Source organism: Anarrhichthys ocellatus, unplaced genomic scaffold, assembly GCF_004355925.1.
Source record: "Anarrhichthys ocellatus isolate YVR2014 unplaced genomic scaffold, GSC_Weel_1.0 scaffold7, whole genome shotgun sequence".
Classification (NCBI taxonomy): Eukaryota; Metazoa; Chordata; class Actinopteri; order Perciformes; family Anarhichadidae; genus Anarrhichthys; species Anarrhichthys ocellatus.
In genome coordinates this window covers 2215506-2240845 of record NW_022280037.1, presented here as the reverse complement: position 1 = coordinate 2240845, position 25340 = coordinate 2215506, and the positions used below count along the sequence as shown (strand labels likewise).

At 45.0% G+C, this 25340-nt stretch overlaps 2 protein-coding genes across 2 annotated transcripts in view; one reads left to right on the top strand and one right to left on the bottom strand.

The window, feature by feature from the left end:
• eif2ak4 (eukaryotic translation initiation factor 2 alpha kinase 4) overlaps positions 1-4446 on the top strand; it is a 21473-nt gene extending 17027 nt beyond the window's left edge. Inside the window, exons 36-39 of the mRNA XM_031847132.1 lie at positions 169-237; positions 1077-1121; positions 1921-2036; positions 4008-4446. Coding sequence (XP_031702992.1) covers positions 169-237; positions 1077-1121; positions 1921-2036; positions 4008-4065 — 288 coding nt within the window. The 3' untranslated portion in view covers positions 4066-4446. The remainder of the gene's footprint in view (positions 1-168; positions 238-1076; positions 1122-1920; positions 2037-4007) is intronic.
• A 963-nt stretch (positions 4447-5409) lies between these two features.
• Positions 5410-25340, bottom strand: part of LOC116383359 (cysteine rich transmembrane BMP regulator 1 (chordin-like)) — a 32049-nt gene continuing 12118 nt past the window's right edge. Inside the window, exons 4-15 of the mRNA XM_031847133.1 lie at positions 24216-24458; positions 20673-20852; positions 18326-18529; positions 17321-17449; positions 16806-16959; positions 13679-13800; positions 12060-12278; positions 10577-10792; positions 9187-9408; positions 8270-8386; positions 7800-7978; positions 5410-7499 (exon numbers count right to left, since the gene is read on the bottom strand). Of these exons, the coding sequence (XP_031702993.1) occupies positions 7305-7499; positions 7800-7978; positions 8270-8386; positions 9187-9408; positions 10577-10792; positions 12060-12278; positions 13679-13800; positions 16806-16959; positions 17321-17449; positions 18326-18529; positions 20673-20852; positions 24216-24458 (2180 nt within the window). The 3' untranslated portion in view covers positions 5410-7304. The remainder of the gene's footprint in view (positions 7500-7799; positions 7979-8269; positions 8387-9186; positions 9409-10576; positions 10793-12059; positions 12279-13678; positions 13801-16805; positions 16960-17320; positions 17450-18325; positions 18530-20672; positions 20853-24215; positions 24459-25340) is intronic.

Sequence of the window (25340 nt, the reverse complement as noted above, 5' to 3'; positions counted from 1 at the left end):
GTGGAGAAACTAGATCCAAAAACACACCTGCAATTACCGCTTCTCGCCATTGGTGCTTTTGAAGATGATTACTATCCTGCCAGTTCATTTATTCATGGAAACAACAATTATTGTCTGCCACTGTTTTTTATTTCTTCCTTCATTACTTTGTTTCTCTCTCTCTTTCAGATCCAAACCAGATTACAAAATCTCAGTACCAATTTGCAGAACAAGAGCAATGACATTGAAGTTCTGGCAGTAAGTCATGTGTTTGTTTACCCCTTTATCCCTCCCAAACCCAGCTACCCCTTTTCAGCTCTCCCACCTTGTCTCTTGAATTCACGTGTGAAATCACAGAGCAGGGCTTTTGATAGCTAAAACCGCAAACATCACGGGGACAGCCCTTTTATAGTTATTTGCCTGGTGCTACAATCCCCTGCTGGAGGGTAAGAGGGCTGCGAATCCTTTACAGGCGCTACAGAACAATGAACACTAAACAGAAGGCAGTCACCGTGTCATTTTGGGGGATGTAAATGGCTGCCATATTGTGTTTATTTGTGGTTGCGTTGGAAGATTTATGGCCAGATATTCTCAAAGTAAATCATCCCGGAGTGTCTTATTCACCACGTCGCCGCATATTCCAAATACATTTGTCATCCCTGTTGGGGTCTGGATTGCATCAGCGACGCAACAGTAAATACAAGTTATTGAAACACAATCACCTTGATTTGGGTAAGCAGTCGCATTGGCCTGTGAGTCTTCGTCGTTGCATGTGAGTGGCCTGCTTGTCCATCAGTCAGACTGGAGCAGAACTCATTTTCCAATGATCAACCCAGGAGGCCATTAGGCTCTTCCCGTAAAAGGGACTCGGAGTGCTTTCAGGCCTGGTGAGAGCATTGTGAAAGTGGAATTATCAGTTATTTTCTGTAAGAGTGGAATGGATTATCTTGTTTTGACAGAATTACACAAGCGTTTGGGCAGCGGGAGCAACGGTTGATATTTTTAGCTCGATTATGAATACAATTGTGGAATTGTTGCAACATGAGATGAGGCTCCGTTGTGTTGTTGTGTAACTCTGCTTGTGTTGTATCCCACAGGTGGACCTGCAGAAGGAAACGCTGGTGAACTTCCTGTCTCTGGAGGTTGGTTCCTTACTGGCTTCATCGAGACCGTTGCAGAGTTAATAAAAGGCCACATCTTTAATGAGAGGTGGGAGGGAAGTGGAAAGAAAGACCAGTAGAGGTCAATATCCTAGACAGGAAGACGGAATCCCGTCTCCTTCCTTGCAGTACTGATGAGGAGTGAGGGAACACCCCAGCCCTTAGTTAACAAAAGGCATACTTTAGAGGTGTGACTAAAGGCTGCTCTCATAAAACCTCTGGTTCCTCGGAGCAGAGGTTAGATAAAAGACAAATTATACTGTGCTAAGAAACATGAAGAAAGCTGAACGGCACTGTTATATAAGCAAAAGCCACTACCATAAATGAATACGCCACTTATACAGCTGGCCCCCTTCAGCATGTGTCAGAAAAAACACACGACGGTACACAGTGCTTATTGCCAGGCCTGCAGGAAAGGCCTGTTTTAATTATGGCAAAATTACCCCGCGTCGCACAAAGAGCCGAGGAATCTGTAAACCCACTGAAGCTTTGTGCCTTCACTGCACCACTACACTTGACATGCACAAATATACTCCAAGGTTGCAGATGAAAAACCCCCGTTTATTCCTCCAAGATGTCGTCTACTTTTCTGTTGGCATGAACCTGAAGAGACTGACGCCCTGTGAGGCGTCTCCAACTTTAAACGGAGTCAAACTGTTCTGAAATCTGCTTTGTTTGATGTCACTGGTCTCTGTGTTGCATGTACCATGTTGTCACCTAGCTGTCACTCTTTCTTATGTTGTTGCATTAACTGCGGCTCTTTTTCTTTATCTCCTTCCAGTTTGACAGCGAAGAGCAGTTCAAAAACAGTGTGAAGACTTTGCTGAATCATCTCCCCAAGCAGCGCTACCTGAAGTCCATCTGCGAGGAGATCCACCATTTCAAGATTACGAAAAAGTGAGTTGCTTATTTTGCCATGTTTGTGTGTTCCTGTACTGTTGATAACGTGTGTCGTTATCATCAAAGTAAAATCTAGCGATGTTTCCTGCCAGGCCTAGCTAGCTAGATCATTAATAGTCTAAAGAGTCTGGGAACACTGAAGTCGGTAGGATTCATTCTCTGGGGACCATGAATGTCTACAAAGGTTTGTGCCAATCCATCTAGTAGATGTAGAGATAAGTGAGAATTATTGGGATAATATTAGGGATTGTACTCTGGGCATCATATATATCTGAACCACATTTCATTGCAATCTTATCTCACCAATAGTTCTTGAGACAAATGACGAAAAACCCAAAATGTTACCCTGCTGATGGTTCTAGTGGCGAGGTTGGGAATCACGGCAATCCATCCAGTTGGTGTTGAGATATTGGCAACAGGGTCAAAGTGGTGGTACTACCGACAGACAACATACTTTGAATTATTTGATTAAGTTAACGACACTTATTACATTTGGTAATTAGAAACTGTTCCCTAAGAGAAGGGACAAGAATCTAATCGTTTGTAAAACACTGTCAAAGCTTTCAGGAGCGCTGCCTTGTCTTTAGTGTAAAAATGTTTTCCTCCTCAAAAGAAGCAGCAAGAACTTGACACCGTTTAGACATTTTCCGAACAAACAGTTGCAGAGGCATCGTCTCAGCGGGAGCCGTCGTGAAAGATGAGCCGGAGACCCCTCCGCCTTACCTCTCTGCTCACCCCGCTGGTTTCCATCCACTACTGACTCGTTACTTTTATTCAAATGAAACCTGAGGTAAACGGTAGAATACATTAAAGACCACTTTCAAAAGGCAGACTTCCTTTTACGGGCAGCTGTCACTCCAAAGCTCCGACCAAGCCCCCACACTCCAGGTGTAGCGGTGACAGACGGCGCTTCAAAGGGAGCGCTGATACGGATAACTACTGCCTTGCAGAACATCAAATCCTCCGCTGATCCCATTTCCTGAGGTGAAATCTGGAGAAGGCTTTGCCTTGTTTGGGCTTCTAACGTCTGTCTCCTAACACCCAAGTTGATTGACTCTAAGATTGCAGAAAAGGGGCTGCGGGTTAACTTTGCTGTGGTTGTGGACGGAGCGGTTAATATTCCCAAGCTTCCCAGCAGAACGTTATTTTTTCTTCAAAGCCCTGGCTAATTCCTCAGTGTTTGAGCTTGTAGTGTTGTGACGCTCGTGTGTGCCATTATGGAGCAACCCTGTGAGGGATTCAGAGGATTTTCTCATTCATCAATGAGATGGGAACAAACAACAACAAAGAAAAAGAAAAAAAATAAATATCAAAAGCTTCTCTTTCTGCTTTTCCGTCCGCCTCTCCAGAGCAGTTGGTTTTAATTTACTGTATGGAAAAAAAAAAAAAATTCTGATAAATGAGCGTCACAGAGGCAACAATGGATATATTCAGCATGTGTTGTTATGTGTTTGTTTAGTTGGTTTCATCGACGGTGGGGCACAGATGAGTAAGCTAAAGGGCTCATGCATTCACCTGGCTGCTGTAAGATCATAAACTAATCTAATCCCGAGGGCTTCTAAGTCTCTGAGCTTTCTCCTTTCAGCCAAAAGGTACCGTGAGCAGCACCTGTATGTGCGACCTGTATCTCCAATGCTGTTTCAACAAGTCTTCAGCCAGGCTAGCAGCTCTTCAGGCTGTATGTAGGCACAGTGGTGCTTTGAGCCAACATGCTCGCAATGACATCAATGTCCCCTCAACATGAATTAGATGCTGCTAGCGTGGCTAAAATCTGTTTATTCTAAATGATAATGGAAATACACTTTGTGTCATTTTGTTTTTTGTAATATGTGATGACTAGAATTACGACCCATCTAGAAAAATCCAAGATCTTGAAAACCCTCCCAGCTGAATTCCATTGTCCTGATGTTTTTAATGTTGTTGCACATTGTTTTAATCTTGTAACAGACGGATGTTGTCCTCTTACAGGGTGGCTGTGGTGGTCTTGTACAGCTACAAGGACGACTACTACAAGGTCCTTCTCTGAAAACCCAGATGTAGCACTGGCCCACTGGCTCAGTGCTCTCCCAGAGACTATTTTCATCCTTGGACCTGCAGAAACTGCTTGAAGTCTGACGGACTCATCGCTTTTCTTTTTGGAAAACGACAGACCCAAAGACGCCATGTTTACCGTGTTGAATGGTAATTCCCCATATTTCACCCCAAAGCCCTCCAATGCTTTGGGGTCTTTTTTCAGACCAGCGCTGACTAGACGACTACCTGACTTTATCGCCTTAATAGAACTATTGGAAGGTGAAAAAGAAAAGGGTTTTGTTTTTTTTACTGAAGATCATGTGTCACAAAGGCAAACATTTTACATTTGTTATTAGCAATGTGATGGATAGTTGTAATAAATGACCTTTTCCCACATGGAGCTGTGATTTTGTGTCCGTTTTAGTCGTACACGGGAGTATCACGCCGCCATTTGCAGCCCAATGATTAACGATCTGCTTCTTGAGTATTATCTCGTAAGCTAATGCTTGTCCTTATTCTAACTCATACTTATAAATGGTGGTATTGTTCAGTGGAGACAGAAGTTGTGAATATATCTCAAATCAAATATCACGACCGTTGCGTAGTCTGAAGGCTACGTGTTGCGGTATTTGTCGTATTCAAGGCCTGAGAAACTGACCTAAATGTTTACTTAATTGATCCTTCCGGAGGAGCTTCCTCACCTTGACCGTTTATGATCGAGCTTTGACGGACGAGTCAAAACAACAGCACAGTCTGCACTGAGGATTATCCAGGTCTTCTTCTGTGTTTTATTAGCCCGTTGGATAGATGAGGTGTCCTTGCTCTTCGCGTGCTCTCAACTCTTAAAGGGCCTCCCTGAGAAACAACCTACCACCACTAAACACATCTGCAAGTGCTACTGACATAGGAGAAACGATTAGATTTAAAACAACTAAGAGAACTTGGATAAAGTCCCATTTGGGGCACAACTTCAGACCAGATGTGCATGAACCCACAGTTGTACGAGTGAAGTCAAAACCCACTAACGGATACCATCTTGAATGACATCACTGCACTTGGGGGAATTTCTCCTAGAAGCCGGTTTAAGTATCATCACTGCGGGCCACTTTGGTTCAAACATTTATTTTTCAAAATAAGTGTAAATGTTACAGTTCATCATCTAGGAAACATATTTACAGGTTTTGCAACAATACATAATAAATAAGGTTGTATAGGATATAGCAGATAGAAATGGTAAATAGTCTACAATGTACAGCAGCTTTGGCTAGCAAAAGTTCATTTTTCAAAAAAACTCAAACTATACTTTAGTATTAATAAATAAAGCTATGTGAAAAAATAAATAAGGTACTCTTCTGTCCTAATTTAAACTACTTTTTTTTTTTTTTTTTTTTTTTTTTTTATCAGAAGAAAAAAAAAAGAATTGCTAAGCTTTGACAGTCGCCTCTTCATTTTAAAGCACATGGTCATGATTCAAACAGACACAAATCTACTGAGTTACTGAAACACTTCAATATAAATTGGTCTCCAACCAATTTTGGCAACGGGAAATGTCTTTGTATTGAGAAAGTTGGCAATGGATTGAGAACTCTGATCCAAAACCTTTTTCCGATGAAACCCCAGTTTGTTTCGTAACGCTCCTCAGATTCTCTCCTTCCCTGTACTCATCAGATCGGTGTGGAGCCTTTAGCTGCAACAGCGTGTTCACTTGAGTGGTTTAACATCTCCGTGGGCTTAATATGCCTATCAAATCCCTGATTAGGGACTTTATCCCCACAAGAATCCTGCAGGGAGCTCTCTATAAAAAAACAAAAAAAAACACACTGGCTCCAAAGAAAAGTGCTACGTCTCTTTAAAATGCTCTGTAACGTGTATCAGTGTGTACAGTTACTAGCGAGCTCCCCATACACTCTTCCACGGCACATAATTCATGTTTATGTGAAGGGTTGATGAGAACTATCAGTCACGCTGGACAACAATATCTATGCATCTTAATATTGGGTGAATATATTACTGCTTTTAGATTCCTTGATAGGGGCGAACACAGATATTGAATGATAACAAGATATGCATTAAGGCTATAGAATTAAGGCTTTAAAATGAATCAGTATTAACTATCTCTAACATTCAGTGTGAACAGTAGCTCCACACACACAGCTGTGCATGAAGTTATGAAGGGAGGCATGGTATCGCATTCCTCATGGGCCCAGATGAAGCGTCTGGCACCACGCTGCAGTAAATAAAATGGATGAACATCACTCCACTTAAACTCTGTGCTTTTTTTTGTAATGAAGTACGACTGAGTCCTTCTGGAAGAGCCCAGGTCGGATGAGGCTGAGGGGAAAGATGAAGCCGATTGGCTACTGTATTGCGGACAAGGAGTTTAGTAAATGGAACGACTCGGCTCATTTGAAGGTAGAAACGAGGCTATTATTTGGGAAGCGTGTCCTTCCTGAATATTGATCGCGGGAATGTTTAGACTTGGTAATTTCACAATGTTTCAATCTGACCCCGCGGAGACACCCATTATAAAAACGAGAGGTGGCCAAGAACAACACTACAACTAGTACAAATACCTTGGAAATATACAAAAACTAAGACGGAAACCACACATTCTAAAGAGGGGGTTGGATCTGGGGGTCTGTATAAAGCCTGTTGACTTGATTTGGCTGCTGAACCCAATTTGATCCAACTGGATTATCAGTTCCTTTGGCCTCCCTGCTAATGAAAATGATTACATCCACGAAGCACTGCTGAACTCAGGGGGAGGGCCGCATCCTCTACGCCCCCTTTTAACTACGGCCCAAACCCCTGTCCTAAAGCTTTTTATGCTCCTCTTATTGCCTCAAAGTTCCAGTTTCAAAGGAGGCTATGACAAGCAATAATATTACAATGTTCACAGTCAAATTCTGATTCATACAGAGGAGCCTCTTTGGCTGCCTCCCTCTATATTTTAAAGCAGAGCAACGGAGTGGCTGTGTCCTTTATATGTCCACCCGTCCGTACACCTCCCATCGTCTCGCTCCACCAAAAAGAAAGAATATGGACATGTATTAAAAGAAATGGAAGTCGCATGCTTTGTCTCTTGCAGAGCATCCTCAGGTTCACACAGACAAGAAGGGTGGGAACAAGGCAGCGACGTCCAAGGTGTGTGTGTGTGTGCACCAGTCACCATGGATACAGCAGTAAGAGAGAGTGGGAGGTGGCGGACAGCTCTGATCTGCAGAGTCTGAGCTGCGTTTTTTTTTTCTTTCTTTAGCGCGCCGTCCAGTTGTTGCCCATGCTCAGCTTGGCCCTGGGGATGGTCATCTTGTCCGCACACGAGGAGCTCATTCCTGGAGAGAAATGGATGATGCCGCACTCGTTCTTCACATTCTGAAATTTGTTCTCCTTGGAGGGCTCCATGTAGACCACTGAGTTCTTGTTGACGTGCTTCTTTAGGATCACCGTCTAAGCAGGAACAGGAGAAAGAGCACAATACCTTGTTGTTAGACTGACGCCGTAATTCAAGTCTCCATAGCTGGTTGGTGACGAAAGCTTACGAATTAATGTCAGCTCGCACGAGATGGCTTCTGATCATTTTCTGACACCACAACCTCATGTCATGGTAGAGTTGACAACTCCCTGTGGTCCATCCACAGGTTTACACTGTCCACGTTATTTATATGAGGGAGTCTGTCTAATGTATCCTAGTTTCAAGCCTTCAGAACCAACAAACAGATTCATGTAATTTATGGAGTAACTTCTCACCTTCTTTGGTGCACTGTAGCAGGACATCTGCACCCACTTCTTTTTCTTGTTGATGAGTAACGCCACAGCGATGAAGATGATGATGGCCAGGAGGAGACCTGCCAGGATCCAGGCGGCTGATTGGTAGATGACGGCCATCTCCGTTTGGCTGGGGTAATTCTCACCCAAACCTCGCTCATCTGTGGGACACAGACAACACTGATATCAGATATCAGTCCCCCCCCAGAGAGCTTTTTCATTATGGTGCCCACCCCATTTAGCAGATCTAAATGGAAAACAGTTTATTCCTAGTGTTTGTCCATTAATCATTGTTTTAGTTCAGCATGAGTTAGGCTAACTTTCAGCTATCCCCAACACTCTTTACAAGTATCAACATTTGCAGGGATCGGCAGGGAGAGTTCACACAATGACACCAATGACTAGGATGGGGTTACTACTAGTGTGTGTGGAGGGGTTCAATGAGCAGGTACCTGTATCAGCAGTGATGGGCGGTACAGTGACAGTGGTGATCCACACCGCACTCTTCACTGTAATGGCAGCTGTTGTCTTGGGGGCGTTGGTAGACACCGTCACCGGCGTTGTAATTTCTGTTCAAACAGGGGTAAGATCTGTTACCAATATCGCTGGTGTGATGCAAAACATTCCAGACATCAACCTGCCAACCGTGAGTTAGTGTATGAAACCCCGTGTCTCTGTTTGTTCACAGGCACCGTCCACTTAACTTCAACTGTACAGATTTGTAAAGGCAATTACGTCAAAAGCTCTGTTGTCCACGGGGCAAACAACAAAAACAAAGGCCAGAAAACGGCAACATATCGGGGTGAACAATGGGAGCCTATGCTGAGGGTTTTCCTCTATAGGAAAAGCTGGCATGGAGCTTTGCCTTCCTGTGCCGCCGCAGAGAGTGCGTTGCGGGCCGCCTTACCCGGGGACAGGAAACACGTGTGAATGTGCGGATGCTCGAGGAATGTTTTTGCTCCGAGCGGACCGTGTGTGTACGTCGCATGGAATGTTGTTGCCAATGACGGGTGTTTGCCCATGTAGCGCCAGAGTGGCTGCGTCTAACGAGCAAACGCGTACACATTCAGTCTGGCAGCTGGCATTCCCTCAGTGACGCCCTCTTTTTGACATGTAGCGTTATGGACTATAACTTTCCCAACAACAGGCTGTGCCTTGTTCCAGTGGTACCACTTGTTATAAAAAAGGGATGGCAGTTTTGCACAACTTTGACTGTTCTTGTTCTCAAGTTTGTGGAAGTGTTACATAAACTACATATAAACTCAAAGTTTATTTTGAATGTAATACAAAAAATACACAAAGTGGCATCTTTGACACAAATACTTATAAAGGCCTCTTTCTCTTTAAGGAGGCGCACCTACATACTCACCGAGACAGTGTGGGCAGCACTGGCCCTTGCGTAAGACGGGCACCCTGCAGTTGGCAGCCAGACAGCGCTGAGAGAAACACTGAATGGTGCCGTTGTTGCAGGTGCAGCTGGTGCAGGCGTTGGCCTTCCAGGAGTCCCCAGACAGCAGCACGTCTCCATCGCTGGTTATGCAGTACTCCTGCTGGCTGTTGTTCACTGGCAGCAAGGGGCTCAGCGTCTCCTCTGTGGTTGCACACAGGCATGAAACGGGTTAATAATGAAACACACACAAAGGTTAAGATAAGACACAGGGCTGTGTGTGCTACGTCGTGTTACAGTCTATTTCCTCCACTTAATAGGAGTTGGCAATGTAAGGTTATAGCCTAAGTTTAGCTTTTAGAGAATTGCCATTTTCAAAGAAAACCCCTCATTTTGTCTGAGTTATATATATCTGCTTCTTTAGTGGCCTGCTTCAGCATGACTCCTGCATTTATCCCAGCTGTAAAACATCTCAATCCACTAAAGTTATTGGGGGTTACGTTCGAGATAAGATGCTTTACTGTATGTTAAACACAGACACAAGTCCCTCCATATGCCAGAAGTCACTTTAGTCGAAGGCCTTATCTCTCCCTCTCGTCAGACCCCTCGCGGGCCTGAGATCTATGGCCTTCTCACGACCAAAGACTTTAGATAGCGTGTACACACTGCACTACCCTACTGTATACATGCATCACAGCGCCTGTCAGTGAGATGTGTATTATTCCCACATTCCTGGTGACCGGGCCCATGCATATATCAAAGGCTGGCCTCTGACAATCTGCTTTTGTGAAGGGAGATGCAGGGAGATAAGGCGGGCCCGGCATTCTCAAGGAGCAGCTCTCAGGCGCAGTCATGCGTTGCTGATTTTTGGGCCTCTTGCTCGGGAGTACTTGGGATATGTTGATACTAAGTGTATGAGAAGAGGCTTGAGTGTTTGGGTACAGTCGTAAATAAAACATGTGTGTGGTTTTGCGGTCGCCGAGACGTTTGTGTCAAAGTTTATTCCCATAACCGGAGGAATAGCAGAGATTCAGTGATATCAGTTACATTCTCGTCCTTCCAGCTATAAGAGAGTTGGTTGAACCTCCGCTGTGGACCACTGGGTGAAAGTCGTCCACGTGTGCTGCAGCCTGCCTGGAGGAGCACTATGTAAATCCAACCGGTCTTGGCTGGTTTCTTTATGAGACCGTGTGCCTGACATTAAACTGCTCGACAGAGTGCAACATGTAAGACCTTCCAAAACCACATGCTGATAGCACATCCAAAACAGATTTATACTTCCCCACCCACTACCCTTGTAACTTGTGATGCCCACTGAGTTTTTATCTGAAATTACCACTGCTCTTCCTGTAGCCTTTTCTCTTTCTGTTACCTGGGCATACGTGACAACAGGTGTCCTTGTTCCTGATCGGTGTCTGGCAGAGAGCCGGGGGACACACTTCGGTGTCGCACAGGACACGTCCCTTCCTGCAGGTGCACCGTGTGCACTCGTCCAGGTTCCAGGTTTCTCCCTCCACATAGAATTCACCCCCAGGTGCTCTGCACACCACCATGTCCATCCCCTCTAGCTGACCGCTGCCTGACTCATCTACAGTAGAAAGAGGAGGGAGGAAAATAAAGGAAACAGTCATGTGTGTGCCATTTCAAATTCACAGTCTAGTCCGGACCAAACAAAAATTCATTCATAGCAATAACTCCTACAGGATGAAGTACAATCTCGAGAGAGTAAACGGAGTCATAGGTTATTAGAATAAAGATGCATGGAAGACCACTAGCCATTAAAAAGAAGCCTCGGGCAGTTTTTGGGTGGTGTCCAAGTTGTGTTTTTGACACTGGTTTAGTTAAAAACATCTTTCTGTCCAGCAGAGTAGCAGACATCTGCAAAGAGTTAGCCTGTTTGTCCCCTGACTGCAAAGTGTGTGTAGCTCCTGAAAGTTGTAGACATTCTTTCACTCCTAAATATTTGAACAGCCAACTGAGTCACTCCTCCATAAATATCCCGAATGAGTTGGAGGGTTGTGGATAAAAAAAAAAAAAGTGTGGGTGTGGATCAGTGTGCCTTCCCTTTTTAGAGAAACAGACAGAGACTGTGTGTCAGAGAGTTTAAGTAGCCTGCAAGTCTAAGGCCTAAAAGCTAGCTAATGATCCAAAGCTCTCTGTTGAGTGAGCTGATAGAGGACTGTATACTATGTATTGCCAGATATGCGCATGTGTGTGTGTGTCCAAACAGTACAAACAGACATGTATTAATTACAACTAATTTCTAACAAGTAATTGAGTGTCAAATTGAAGGGGACTCTGAGAGAGCAGACCTCCCCCAAGGCCAAGCACTATCTCGCAATGTTAACGAAAGTGAAAAGTAATCTGTGTACCCTGTGATTCAGAATCAGAATGTGTGGGTTCTTCCTTGGGAATCTGGCAAAATTGCGACAGTACAATTTAGACAAACAAAGCAAACCGATATCATAACCTCCTTGGTGGAGATAAAAAAATTGTTAAAACATTGTATGTCAACACATGGAGCGGTGACCTTGATGTTGAGGGCTTTATGAGAATGAATAAGAATGCACATGAAACAGTGAATCTGAACTTACACCAGTGGTAGAACGTGCCTTTTCCAAATGAAGGAAGCCGTCTCACTGTGTTATGTTTTATTCTTCTGAGCGATGACATTTCCAGATCACGAGAATTAACTTGATGACTACAATTGTTTTAGCTTTTTACCAACAGGAATAATGCCCCAAACTAAAATAAGAACCGGACATTGTCTTCAGACTGGATGTAATTTAAAACTGGCAAAAAACTTTTTAAAACTGGATCTAAAATAAAGTCACATTTGAGTTGCAGAGACTTACCCTCACAGGTAGGACAACACTGGTCAGGCCTCACAACTGGATGAGAACAGCTGGGCACGGGGCAGGATATGAGCACGCACATCTCCCGTCCGGAGTGGCAGTAGCAGTCACGACAACCGTCGTGCCAGCCGTCGCCTTCCTCGTATCGGTGCCCGTTGGAGGTGAGGCAGTAGCGGGGAATCGGGGCAGGGGCAGTGGTGCTTGGGACGCGGCCACTTTCTAAAGACAGAAACAAGAAAGGTTCAGACATTACTGGGGTGACTGAGGAATGTGAAACAGCTGTGCGAAACTTCAACAAAACAACATAGCCTGCTATGGCAAGGTATCCTATAAATGCACTGTGGAATTTCATTAAGTACATTTATGATTTACAGTCAAATGTGCCAGTATTATTGTATTATGTCCAATTTCATTCGAGGCTAAATTGAGAGCTAAGTGGTTGTGGTTCCATATACCAGAACAAGCCCGAGTCTGGAATATTTGATCTTCCTTTATTGCCTATTTATGTCACAATAATCCATTTTCAATCCAGCCACAAATAAAGCTTGAACAATTTTTGTCAACTGACAAACAAAAACTAATAGGTTGTAGCTGAGGGACACACTGAGCTAATGAAGGGGCCCGGCAACTGGCAACAACATGTGCTGAACTCAGCACGGCTCTCAACGTTTGTAGGACTCCACTGGGTTTTGGAACAAACACAGTGAACTAAATAGCGTTGCAGAGTCCAGGCAGATGTTTCTCGTCTCTTCTATTTAAATCTTTCTAAAACACACGATAAAAAAATTGCTTCCAGAAAAAGTTTCTTTTCCTTAAATATTTCAACAGTCCACGGACAGAGACTGGTACGAGAGATTCAAAATCAGGTAAGCAGCAGTTTATAGGCGTTAGTCTGTGTGGCGTCCCTCTATTTGTGGAGATGAGGTGCCAGCTGCACTGTTCAACTCACCATAGGAAAACCTCAGGTATATTTGAAGCTGAAATATTTATAATACAGCTAAACTGGCTACATAAACACATCTCTTAAAATGTGGCGCAGCATAAATATGGCATCTGCAAACTTGCTTTAAACTGGGAAAGGAATCTAATTAGAGTTGCACACACAGTCCCTGGCTGAAGCTAAACACCAACAAGAATCAAATCAAGCACACATAAAAGTCTCTTCAGAAGAGCACCAGAAGGTCACAGGAAATCAAAGCTGCAGCTTAGAGGCAGGAATTCAACGTGCTAACAGAGCTCTCCTCTCAGTCCATCGTAACGCCCCGTACGAACTGTAGTTATGTATCAGAATATATATATAACTCTTAAGATGTAGCTATGATCAATTGAAAGTAGAGGTGATGTATTGGTATATATCGGTTAGGGAAGTCTCCCTTTTTTTATATTGAGATTTGTTATGTTTGATTGAAAACTTTGGCCTGAGACTGGTGACCAACGGAAGGTCAATATTTCCAAACCGGCACGGTTCGTCCTCTGAGGATCATGAATATCCACAGTAAGCAAAATTGTCAGGAATAATCAATCCCAATATCTTGTGATAGCATCAGCAATCATCCCCAAACCATTCTCACATTATTGCTATTGAGGTTTTATTCGGTTAGAACTATTCAATCAGTTACCTTTACACATGCAGATGGAGCAGCCCTTCCTGTTCTGTCTATAGCCGTCGTTGCAGTGCTTGTCACAGGTGAAGGGAGGACACTTGATACAGCGACACATCTCACAGCCATGCTTGTTCCTCCTGTAGAGCAAAGAAATGATGAAGCACACACGTAAAAAAAAACGAAATTACTTGAAGCACGTGACAGGAAGTAAAAGAAAAAGACACTCCCGTGCAGCTCGAATAGTTTAAAACTGGCTTTCCCATTGAGGATATCTCCGAGATGAACAGAGGCCCGGGGAGCATCGTGGTGTTGTAATTGAGGGAAACCCAGATGCTCAAGTCTGGTACTATAATCAACATCTGGACCTGCTTTCCCCTCTCTATATTAGCCGCCTTTGAAGAAGGCCTAATAAAAGACCAACACGTGACATCCCTGTGGTTTGGACATCATACCAACCCAACGACTTTGGAAGGAGCAATCTAAAGCCAATTCAGATGCTTTCAATTCACTCTGTTGCCATCCTTATTGCTCCAAGAGCCTTTGGCGGACGTACTAGAGCCACTAAGAACAGTGATCAGACAAGAGCTAATGGGGGCGTGTTGATGGGGGAGTACAGAAAGGGACAGTAAGAGAGGGAGAGATAGGGCCTTCTGGTGGTCAGGCATGAGCTGTTGTCTTGTTGTCTTTAACTAAACTGAGCAGAAAGGAGACTTGAGTCAAGTTGTCAGAGCAAAGCAACAAGGGATATCCTCACATAGGAGCATTGTGTATAAAAGTTGTGATGAGCTGCGGGGTTGATACTAGTGGAAAAACCCAGATGAAAGAATGACCTGTATGTAGACGTCTCTCGTCCTGGGAACCTTCTCCATCCCTCCCTGTCTCATTCAGCCTCCCTCCCTCGCGGTAAGTGATGATACCCATTATTATGAAGCCATGGCCTCACTAGGGCTAGGTAATGACTCTATTAATCTTAATCTGCCAGGGCAGCATAAATAAAAGAAGCCCTCGAAACCCACGGACGGTGCTGTGTCCCACAAAGAGGACAGAGCATCTCAGGCTCAGCACACAGTGGACCCTATCTATGCTGAAACAGCAATAACAGCTATTGAAACAACATTGTGAGGGCTCGGCCAGTGCCTCACTGTACAAATACAGAGACAGAGAGTGCTGCGACCTTAGAGCAAGGCTTTGTTTAAAGATGGTGTGTGGAATGCCAAGCAGCGCTTTGGGCTCCAGAGGGATGGAGGGGCTCGGGGAGGCGCTGGGGGCCCCCGGGGCCCTGGCACTGCTGGCTCGGCACAATTTCCAGTGTGCAGCAACTGTGTTGACCAGAAGAATGCCATTCACGACCCGAGAGGTCACAGGGATGATTTTTTTGAGCTATGATGGACGGAAAACACAACTTCAGCCGTAGAAACTGCACTGAGAGTGTTCTTCACCTGGACTGTTAACACCAGAGCGCAGTGCTCAGTACATGGTTACATTGCAACTTCAGTGTTGAATATGTACATTACAGTACACACAGGATGTCATCAATACAACCAATATAAACACAGAGAGCCTTTGTGCCTTTTGTTTCCTTGTGGTGGCTGCATGCAGAGGTCCTGTGTGAGAAGACAGATCTGCATTGTAAGGCTGGCAAGCTCTTAGAGGATTTCAGACTTCTGAGGCTAGACCAAAACAGCTGCTTATGAAGGATAAAGCCACTACTTCCTGCTCTTCTTTTCCCCACAGGGCCCCCCTCATCCTCTCTTCTATCCCCTCCTCTGGTATCCCACACAGGCATATCGGGCCCATCTCGAGCTTTGGCTCCGCAGAGCAGGGCTGAGGTACCCGAAAGAAACTGCATACGTTTCATGAAGGCTGCTTTTGTCCTGATGCGTTTTTTGATCGTTGTTTTGACACGGCGCGGTGATTTATGAAATGAGAGTGGAGCCTGGAGACCGAGCGTGCCGGTAGAGAGCACTTCCAGATGTTTGATTGGGTAAAATGGGATTAGGAGGAGATGCGTTGCAAGGGGCTGAGAGGCTGGTGAGGACCTCACAGTGAATTACTCACACACAAACATGCACACAGATTTAGAGACCTGGGCTTTGCCACCAAGGTAGGCCCTTTGATCTTGGATGCCAAACTATTGCTGCAATAGCCTGTTCCACTTCCTTTAGACCAGGACCAAACAGGCACGGACCTCTGGCCATCACTTGATAATATAAGTATTAAACTTGTAATCCAACCATACCAATTTGAATACAGGAGGTTAATGGTATAGCCAAAAACAGATTTTAAGGTGCAACCATTTTCCCTTGCATTGTACGCTATGAAACTGATCACATCTCACCAACATAACAGAATTTCCAAACATCACTATCTGCTTAGATTTTTCTGTTTCATGAGAATGTTAAACCAAAGTGTATATTTCCTGATCAATTTGCATGTTATTATACCTTGGCATGGTTACAAAAAAATACTGCATCCATCTTAATAAATGACTGATTCAATGCACCACACCCAGCCAGCTCGCTACATGACAAACCCCCGATGTTCGTGACCTACAGTAGGGCCACGCTCTGGGCACGCTGGGTCTGGCTAACATGCTAAATGCTAATGTGCTCCTGCGGATCCTCCAGCAGTGACTTCTGTGTTCACTGAGGAACATTTACGTTCAGTGAGGTGTGTGAGGACCTTCTGCTGTTTGAGACTGTTAATCTCTGATGTGATGATGGAGTCTCATTCATCTCACAACGTTTTGAATCTGAGGAGCTCTGTGGGACCAGAGAGGCCGATTGGACTGCTTCTATTACGCGTTGAGAATGAACGAGTGGAGAAGTTGAACCTGGAGCAGCAGACTGTGGAGGACTTCGCGGTGCCGTTCAGACAGGTGAGTACCACACTACACTGCTAAACTCTCCTGATGAAAACAACCACTTCGTTCATAGTAAAATGCTAAAAAAAACTGTGCAGTCCCTCCTTTGCTGAAATATATGTTGTATGAAAAGTAATCTATTTAAAGTAACAATACGTGACATGAGTACAATATATTTGTGCTCTTTCCACATCTGCGGATGCCTTTGAACATGTTGAAAACATGGATGAGAGATGGTGGGAGAAATGAGAAAGCCACAGGGTGACAGGGCATACTTACACATATCCATAGGGGCAGGTCTTAGTGCAGGTCAAGGGGCGGCACTTGGACACGGGAGTGCTGCATTCACACACCTCACAGCCGAAATCATCTGTCTTGTATCCCACTGGGCATTGGAGGGAACAGTATTTTCCCAGGTCAGGGCAGGAGTCATCTGAAAGAGTTGAGGGAGAGGTCATCTGACCAGGGGCACAACAATCCATCAAAGGCAAAGGCATGAGTGTCTATGGGGCTCCTCACAGGAACATTCTCGTGACTGAGAACCATATAAAGACTGTAGCCAATGTATGCAAATAAACTGTCATGAATATGCACATGTCTTTGTTGCTGTCTAAACCAAGTAGGTTGGCAAATTGTGTCGATATCAGCATGAGCCAACGGGTAAATGCAGCGCTGTATGTCCACCATTATAATACAAGAAGCAGCGTGTCAGAAGAGATGTATGATCTTCATGCTACTGCAAGTCACTCCCTGGAACTTTAAGGTTCAACGTAAAGCGAGGAAAGTGAACTTACTGTTGAGGCACTGGCAGAGCAGACATCCATTTATGTCTGGTTGAAAGCCGTAGGGGCAGTCATTCCCTGACAGGGAGCAGTTTTCCAGGGGAGGGCATACCAGGGGGCTAACTGTTTCATAAGAAGGCTCTAGAGAACAAAAGAGATGATGGAGAGGTAAGAACTTTGCATGAGAACAACAGTATAAAAAACAAGCTGTGATTTCTTTTATGACTTTCTCTCTCTCTTTTTTTTTTTTTTATATATATGTGTGCTATATATCCCCTCAGGTGTTCTTCCTCATCGATGCTTTTTGTGCCAACTGTAATAGCTACCTATTTACACTGCTCTTATTTTGGACTAAACAGTGATTACAGATAAATGTAGAGCAATTACACCAGGGTGGGTAGCACTGTAACGGGGGTTCTACCTCTCCGTCTTATTGCTTGGAACTGTCTCCCATTAATAAGTTGAACGTGTCTGAAAAGCCTGCTTTAGCTCGAGGACTACCAGTGAGGACAATAGAGTGTCCCCCCTGGTATAGAGTTCGACAGCCCGGACCCCTCTTGAATCAGGGCCAGCTTCATTGTGAAGCCACACTGAGCGAGGCCAGTTTGGAACACACAGACATAGCACCATAGCCATTCCCGTCAAACGTCTGTTGCCACGTTCAGTGGGAGGAGCAGCCCAACGAGCTGTAACTAATTACGCTCACAAAAAAAAAAAAAAAAAAGGATCCACTCCAATTATCCAGCCTACTGAGTTATAAGCACGGCGCAGGCTCACACACACAGGTGGGTCTCATTTTGGAGGGCAGGGGTAATAAAGGAACACAAAGAACCCTGCAGCTTAAAGAATGCTCTGTGGCCTCCTCTTTAATGAGCCCATGCCGACACGGCCTCTGTAGCAAAGCTGCGGGGCCACAGGAGCCTCCAACATATGTGGTTTGTGGGATAATGTGCGCCTCATAGCTGTGAGCTATACGTTAGATGTGATTTAATATAAAAGGCCAACACAATGCTCTACCTTCACAGAAGGGACAGCACTCTCCGGGGATCTTCACAGGGTATTGGCAGCTCTGTTTGCAGGCCATGGCTGTGCAGTGTGGTTCTCCATCCACACACTGGCAGAAGGTGCAGTCGTCCTCTTTCCACTGCTCCTCGTGGGGCCGCAGCTTGTTATTCACCCAGCAACTGGCCTTTGTGCTGTCCATCGACAGTAACTCCACATCTGTGAGGACAGAAAGACACATTGTGGGTATGGCTGGGGCAATATATCGACATTAAATCGATAACCCTAATTGTTGGGCGAGGAAGTGAATCTTTGATCTGATTCTCAGCAAAGTCACATGTATAGTTTGGTTTGGCTATGACTTGAATTTAAACCCAAGCTACAGTCCAATTAACCTACATCCTCGACTGTAGTTGAATTAACAGGAGACCGAGTGAGAGCAGAGCTGAAGGAAGCAGGATATTCCATGAGGGAGCTAAGAAGATATGGAAACTGGCTTGTCACCAAGAGCTGTTGAATTTAGATGTTTTATCTACATTTACAAGTGGGGAGAGGCCCCTGGCTTTGCGACAACATACAAAGGGATTTAAATTGAAATGAGACATGTTTTATGGTAATGCCGTGTCGTCCTGAGAGAGATTTGATCATTGTAAAAACAGCAAGCGTGATGACGTTCATAACTGCTGGTCCCCACAATGTCCGCTCACCTTTTGACTGAAAGCTTGAACTCCTCCATGTGAGTTTCAGCCGTGACCCCCTCAGGTCGAAGGTGTTTAATAGTCCGAAGCAAAAGAAAGCACTTTGTATTGAGGGAGCTACATTTTTAGATCCGTGGGGATTAGTTTGGGACAGTTTCAAAGCCAATCTGTGAGGCCATTCTGCTCAGCTTGAGGTGGTGTGTGATGCCTGAGCCCAACTCTGGAAGCCTTTTTTTAAATTTACTGTAAACCGTTTTAATTGTTTTTGTTACACTGTTTATTGGTAACGGAGGAAGGTTAGAGGTCTCAGCATTTTCTCTGTGTGTCAGCGTGAAACTAAAATATGTTCATATTTCGGTGTGTTTATGAGTTTGGTGCGGCTTACTGAATGTGTGTCAGAGGGAGAAACGGTGCTGTGTATTGTGCACAGGGGGTCCTATTTGCCCTATCTGATCCCAGCTGGCAGTGATTAACATGGACAGGATCCATTTTTCTTGATCGTCGCTGTACTATGACCCTTATTATGAAACTTTAAAGGGTTGCTTCAGGATTTTATCATTTTACTTAGCTGGGGGACTCATGGGAAAAAAAAAAAAAAAAGAAAAGAAAAAAAGAGTGTTGGATATTGTCGTTTTTTGTGTGCACCTTTATAAGGTCTACTCATGCTTTTTTGACAAGTCTGCCGTTGCCTTTGAGAGTGCTAAGAATGAACCAAAACAGTAAAGCTGTAAAAACATTAAATTGAAGACATCAAAGTGTCCAGTGATAATTCTCTGTGGGTTTGTCATCGATAGGTATTTCAAATAGTCATTTGATTTACTGTTAGAAATATTGATTAGTACATCTTTTAAATATAAACTCAAGCAGGTAGCCTTGAATACATCTCTTAATCCAGATTACAGGCAATGTTCTCCACAGAGAACCATGCAGTAAGTAAAAGCAGCTCTCCATGAGTAGAAGATGAAAGCATTCAATACCATCTAAATGCATACATATTCCAGGTGTACCTCCAACACTGCCCTAACATCTCCTCTGCTGTCTTGCTCTTCGTGTTCCTCCCTCACTCTCATGCTGCCAAACAACTATAGCCAAAGCGGGCAGAGGCCGAAACTGGCTACCGTCTCCATCCACTGGCTTCTGGCAGACTGTAATGTGGTTGCCATATGCGTTGCAACCCTGTTTTTTAACAAGTGCGCATATCAGAGCACCCTACCTGGCTTTGAACACATGTGTTTTCCGATTGGATCCTCTCCCCTCCATTAAGCCAGAATCCAATATTACAAAGCCAAACTGTACACTCTGAAAGAGTTTGTATGTTCTTTAGTCTCCTCAGCGGAAATTAATCCCTGGTTGGCTCTTTAGTGTGCGTCTTGTTTGCCAGGTATGTTAACAACTGTGGAAACTGGTTATATGAGGAAGCCATTAAAGTAGGGTCACTGGTCGTAGGTGTTGGGCATGGTGAATTGTGATATCACCTCTACCTCTCCTGCACCAGCTTTCCACCCTGCCAGCTGGCCACACAGGCCTTCTCGTCTGTGCCACATCAACCGTAGCTTAAACCTCGAAAGCTTCAATCACAATATCCCAATTTCAATAGTGTAACGTTTTGCAAAGTGAAGAATTAGGTTGCCACATCTTAACAAAATATATATAAACGTGTGTACCTATGCAGACAGGGCAACACTCGCCCTCAGGAATGTAGAAGTTTTCACAGTTCAGCTCAGCGCACTCTGCCTTGGAGCAGAAGGAGATTCCTCCCCGGCACTGACACAGCCAGCAGGGGTCCATGCGATACACCTGTCCCTCAGAAAACTCCTTCCCATTGTGGACACACTTGGGAGAGACTGAAGAGAAGAACAAGGAAAAGAGGAATCAGACAGCCGCTGACAACCTTTAACTGAGAACCATGTGGGTGTGATCATGTACCACACACTCTGCAGTTGAACCACAGGACATTGTGTCCTGTCACATGTCCATCTGTGCATTTGTGCAAAGATTAACACTAGGATTTTGTCCTCATGACTTTATGTCAGAACAATGCAGTTTTTAATCACAAATGTCAAGCTTGATCAGTGAGAGGCTATCACGACTGTATACAATCAATTAAAAAGGCATAAACACATCCATTCATTTTCTGCTATTGATGGAAATGTTTATCTGAACCAAATGGTGCTGAGGCAGACACTGATGGCTTAAGCCTGTGGGGTGGAATGGCATTTTTTCAGACAATGAGGCAAGCCAAGTCCATGAGGAGGAATTTCACAGGGATCTATCTAGTCTTGAAAAGGCTTCGAACTCATGCAGTGGCGAGTAAAAGAAAACAGTAGTGGGTCCGAGGATTTGGCAGAATCTGGGCTCAGTGTGCTGGTGGCAGGTGGAGTGAATCAATGCTCTGGCTTGCCTTTCCCAAAAAGCATCCAAGCACTTAGAACCTTGTTCCGCTGTGGTCCCTTTACTATGACATAAAATGAGCTTAGTTACAGCACTGTTGCAAAACCAAGGTCTGGTCTTGCGTACAAACAGGCCCAGCAAAGACCAGAACACTTACAGGAAAACCTTGACGAGTTCATTGCACACTTGGCCCTCTAAGGCTGAATATGCACATGTCTGTATGCATAATATCTATAATAACATCCTAAGTTGTTATTTCCACATAATGAAAATGACATGCTTAATTATTCAAAACAAATGGTGGGAGTGTTGTAGCCAGAGCAGCAACATTACGGCATGACATCTCAACGGTAATACTAGATTATGCAGTCAAATGAACCGCAGTGGTTGGGGTGACTCAACATTCTAAGATCTTGACAAACCACACAGCAACTTTTCATCAAACCCACTCCAACATTAGGGGAGTGAGGCAATGTGGTTATGTAAGAAAGTCTCCAGACTCAGAGGAGTAGCTACACTAGTTAGGCGAGTAAATGCATTGCACAGATGCAGGCAGATGTGGGGCCAGCAGTTTCTATTAATGAGAGGCGGAGGTTACGGCGGCATCTGTACGCCATACCTTTGAGCGCAGACTTATAGAGTCTATAATGATGACCCCCACGTCTCCCGACAACCAGCACTGCACTCTGATTCAAAGCAGGTGGGCCAACTAAGTTTAAAGTGGAGCAGGGAAATTTGTTGATCATTTATTCTCTTTCTTTCTGTTTCATTCTTTCTGCCTTTCCCTCTTTCTCTCTCAGTATTCCTGCAGTCCTGCTTTGCGTGCAGCAAAACCAAGCAGAGAAAATGCAATAAGCACTTCAGCTGCCCTAAATCAAAAGGCACGGCAACGGTTTTGTAAAGCTCACAGAAGCAAGAGGAAGTCACATGATGGGACGCTCACATGTGATTTCCGCAGTGTTTGTTAATGGTAATCCCTAAAACAACTTGCGGCAGAGAGTCTAAATTCCAGTCATGCTTTGTGATGTTCAGTGTTCTCTAATTTGAGGTGAAGATTGGATATGGAGATAGATGGGCTATAAAACATGGACCCTAAGCTCGTCTAAATCATTTACAACAGACTGTCATACAGGCGCGTCTCGTGATTTACAGCCGAATGAAGCAAAACCACATTGGGAAACATGACTTTTCCCAGAGAAGAATAATGATGGGATTTATTAACATCAGTATCGTAGTGATACTTTTGATCAGCCAAGACTATCAAATGACAATGTAGAAATACAAGTTTAACTTATGTCACCAAAACAACCACTCATCAATGTCTGAGGACATAGCTGTTGCGTGTTTAAAACGAACTCAAGCTGAGCCCCCTGAGAACCTTAGTGTGGTGATCTCAGCCTTATTGCTCAACACCGGCGTAAATCTCAAAAGAACATGTGCAGTCCTGAACCTACTCTGCGTCCAGGGATCACTACTGGGGACATATGCAGAATATTTGCCAGCTAAGTGTTGATAAACGGCAGGCAACGGCTAAACAGAACCAAACAGGATCATCTGTAACATCGGATGACATCAGGTCAGGACGGTGCTGCCAGGTTTGCTCTGCCACTCAGACACAGCCAACAGTGGAAGGAGTCTATCGTCGGCCAAGTGGGCAATGGAAACAAGTTAATCAGTCCAAGCCTGAGCGGAAAGACAATGGGGGTCGTGTTAAAGGGTGTTCCATTAGAGAATATGTATGGTATTTACCAGCAACTCTGAGTTAATATGCATAAGATACAGTATTTGTAGCCAGTGCTTTGGGGGCCAATGCAGGACGTGGGCGATGACTATGGGGCCCAGTTTGTGTCCTTGGCCATGTCCCGGTCTGTGCAGCTTTCTGACACGGCGCGCAGTCATGCAGGCCTAACAGACGGTAGGGGCAGCACAAAAGGCATCAAGCCCCAGGCGCAAAGAGCAGCAGACACTTGTTATCAAAACACTGATCCCATGGCCCCCACGGCTGCCATTCAGCCCCCGCTGGCCTGCCGGACTCGATTACTCTCCCCACTGGCAGACTGGAGCACATAAAAAGCATTCCCATCAATGAACTGTTGAACCTTTTCCCTTTGGACGTGTGACCAGACAGGAACCCTTTGACACAGCACTTCTGTTGAGCAAATTCGTAGCCTAAGCACTTTTCTGGTCACTGGACTCGTTAAGTCCATTAATTCCGGGACACGGCACTCATTTATGCATGTGGAGGGGCCAGAATGGGAATTTGTTCTGTTGGTAAAACAGCGAATATTTGTTGGGCGCGCAGAGTAAACAGACCAATACCACAGGTCCCCTCCCTGCCTTCCTGACTCTCCTGGCTGCCTCTGGGCCACGTCAGAGAGCGCTGAGGTCTCTCTATTTGTGCTCCAAATCTGCCCTCACTCGCCTCTCTTCTGCATTTCCTGTCTCTTTCTCACCAGGTGAGAAAATGGTACAAGAGTCTACTTCAGACCAGTAGTTTGCTTTAAAAGATCCATTATATTTCATATCCCTTCAGGCAATATAAATATTGTGGATACACCCCTGCAAAAATGTCTTTGAACTATGGTCTTAAACCTGGCAGGCAGCGGCCCAGCCTGATAAACAGCCCAATGGTAATTATCCAATCAGCAACTTTGCTTTTCATCTGTCGACATTAGGTCAGCAGGGAGGAAAGCCTTACTCTTAGGAAAGTAATTGCTTCCTCAAAGGCGATGAATCTCACACCGACTGTGCCATTGCTACCCCCAGTGGGAGACCAATCAGAGCAGATTGTGTAGTGTGCAGTTCAGTGCAATCACCTTTCTGGCACTCGAAGACATCACAGCAGTCTCCTGGCTGGCCGCTGGCCTGGCGGAGCGGCACGGCGCGCTGTCCGCTCGGGCACTGGAGCTTGTGGCAGGCACGGAGGTCGCAAGTGCACTGGGGCAGTATGGAGGGGCAGCAACCAGCAGGGGGCGTGTAACTCTTGGTCAGGACTGAACCCTTAGGGCAGGAGGGCACTGACAGAGCAGGACACATCACCCCGGCACACCTCAGCTCCTCTGAAACACACAGTAATGGATGCACGTTAGGATACAGGTGGGTATGTTGCATACAGCATAGCAAAAGGAACATGGCTTAGTTTGTCTTCCTGCTGAAGGCTCTGACAGTCCCTGCACTGTTCTCCAAGAGGAGGGAGGGGTTTTTTCTGTGCTTGCACATGTGTGCGCATGTGTGTGTGTGAGGGCTTCTTGTAGTGTCAGTTGAGCACCCTTTAGAACAGCGCTACTCGTGTTATGGTTTAAAGGCTGAGTTCACACAGTCCCCCAACACAAACCGTGCACAGTCATCAGATCCCCACTTCAGCCCGTGACAGCTTCGCAGCATCCTGTCAGAGAAGTGAGAGCGGCGCTCTAGACACGACAAGGCTCTGTGCATATCCTGTCTACGGGCATCTGATCCCACCCAGACAGGCTCACAATCCAAACAGCCTCTCACGCTCTAAAACCAGCCATTAATACCAGCCAACCTTCAACAGAGCTGTTCTTCTTGCCAGTTTAGAATCTCCCCTTCACTTAGCATACCAGGATGTGTTGTCTTTTCATTTGCCAGAGCCAACATAATGGCTCTGATACCCCTTGTTAAAGGGGAAAGAGGTGCAGGGGTACTGGCAATCTGGGCAAGGGGCTCAGGGGTGTGTTTTGGAGCCTGTTCAGGAAAATAAAAGTGGAGCGCCCCTCTGTACAGCCATTGTATGAGAACAGTAGCTACCTTACAAAGATTGAATTACCCAAACCAAAGGGATGTGTTTATTTTGGTTCTCAGTGACACTGTAATGTATACAGTGCAGGCAGAAGAGAAGGACTGGGGAGGGCAGATTCACGTCCTGTAGTTGTCAATCACTGAGCAATTTCCCAGATCTCCTGCTGAAAACACAGTAAATA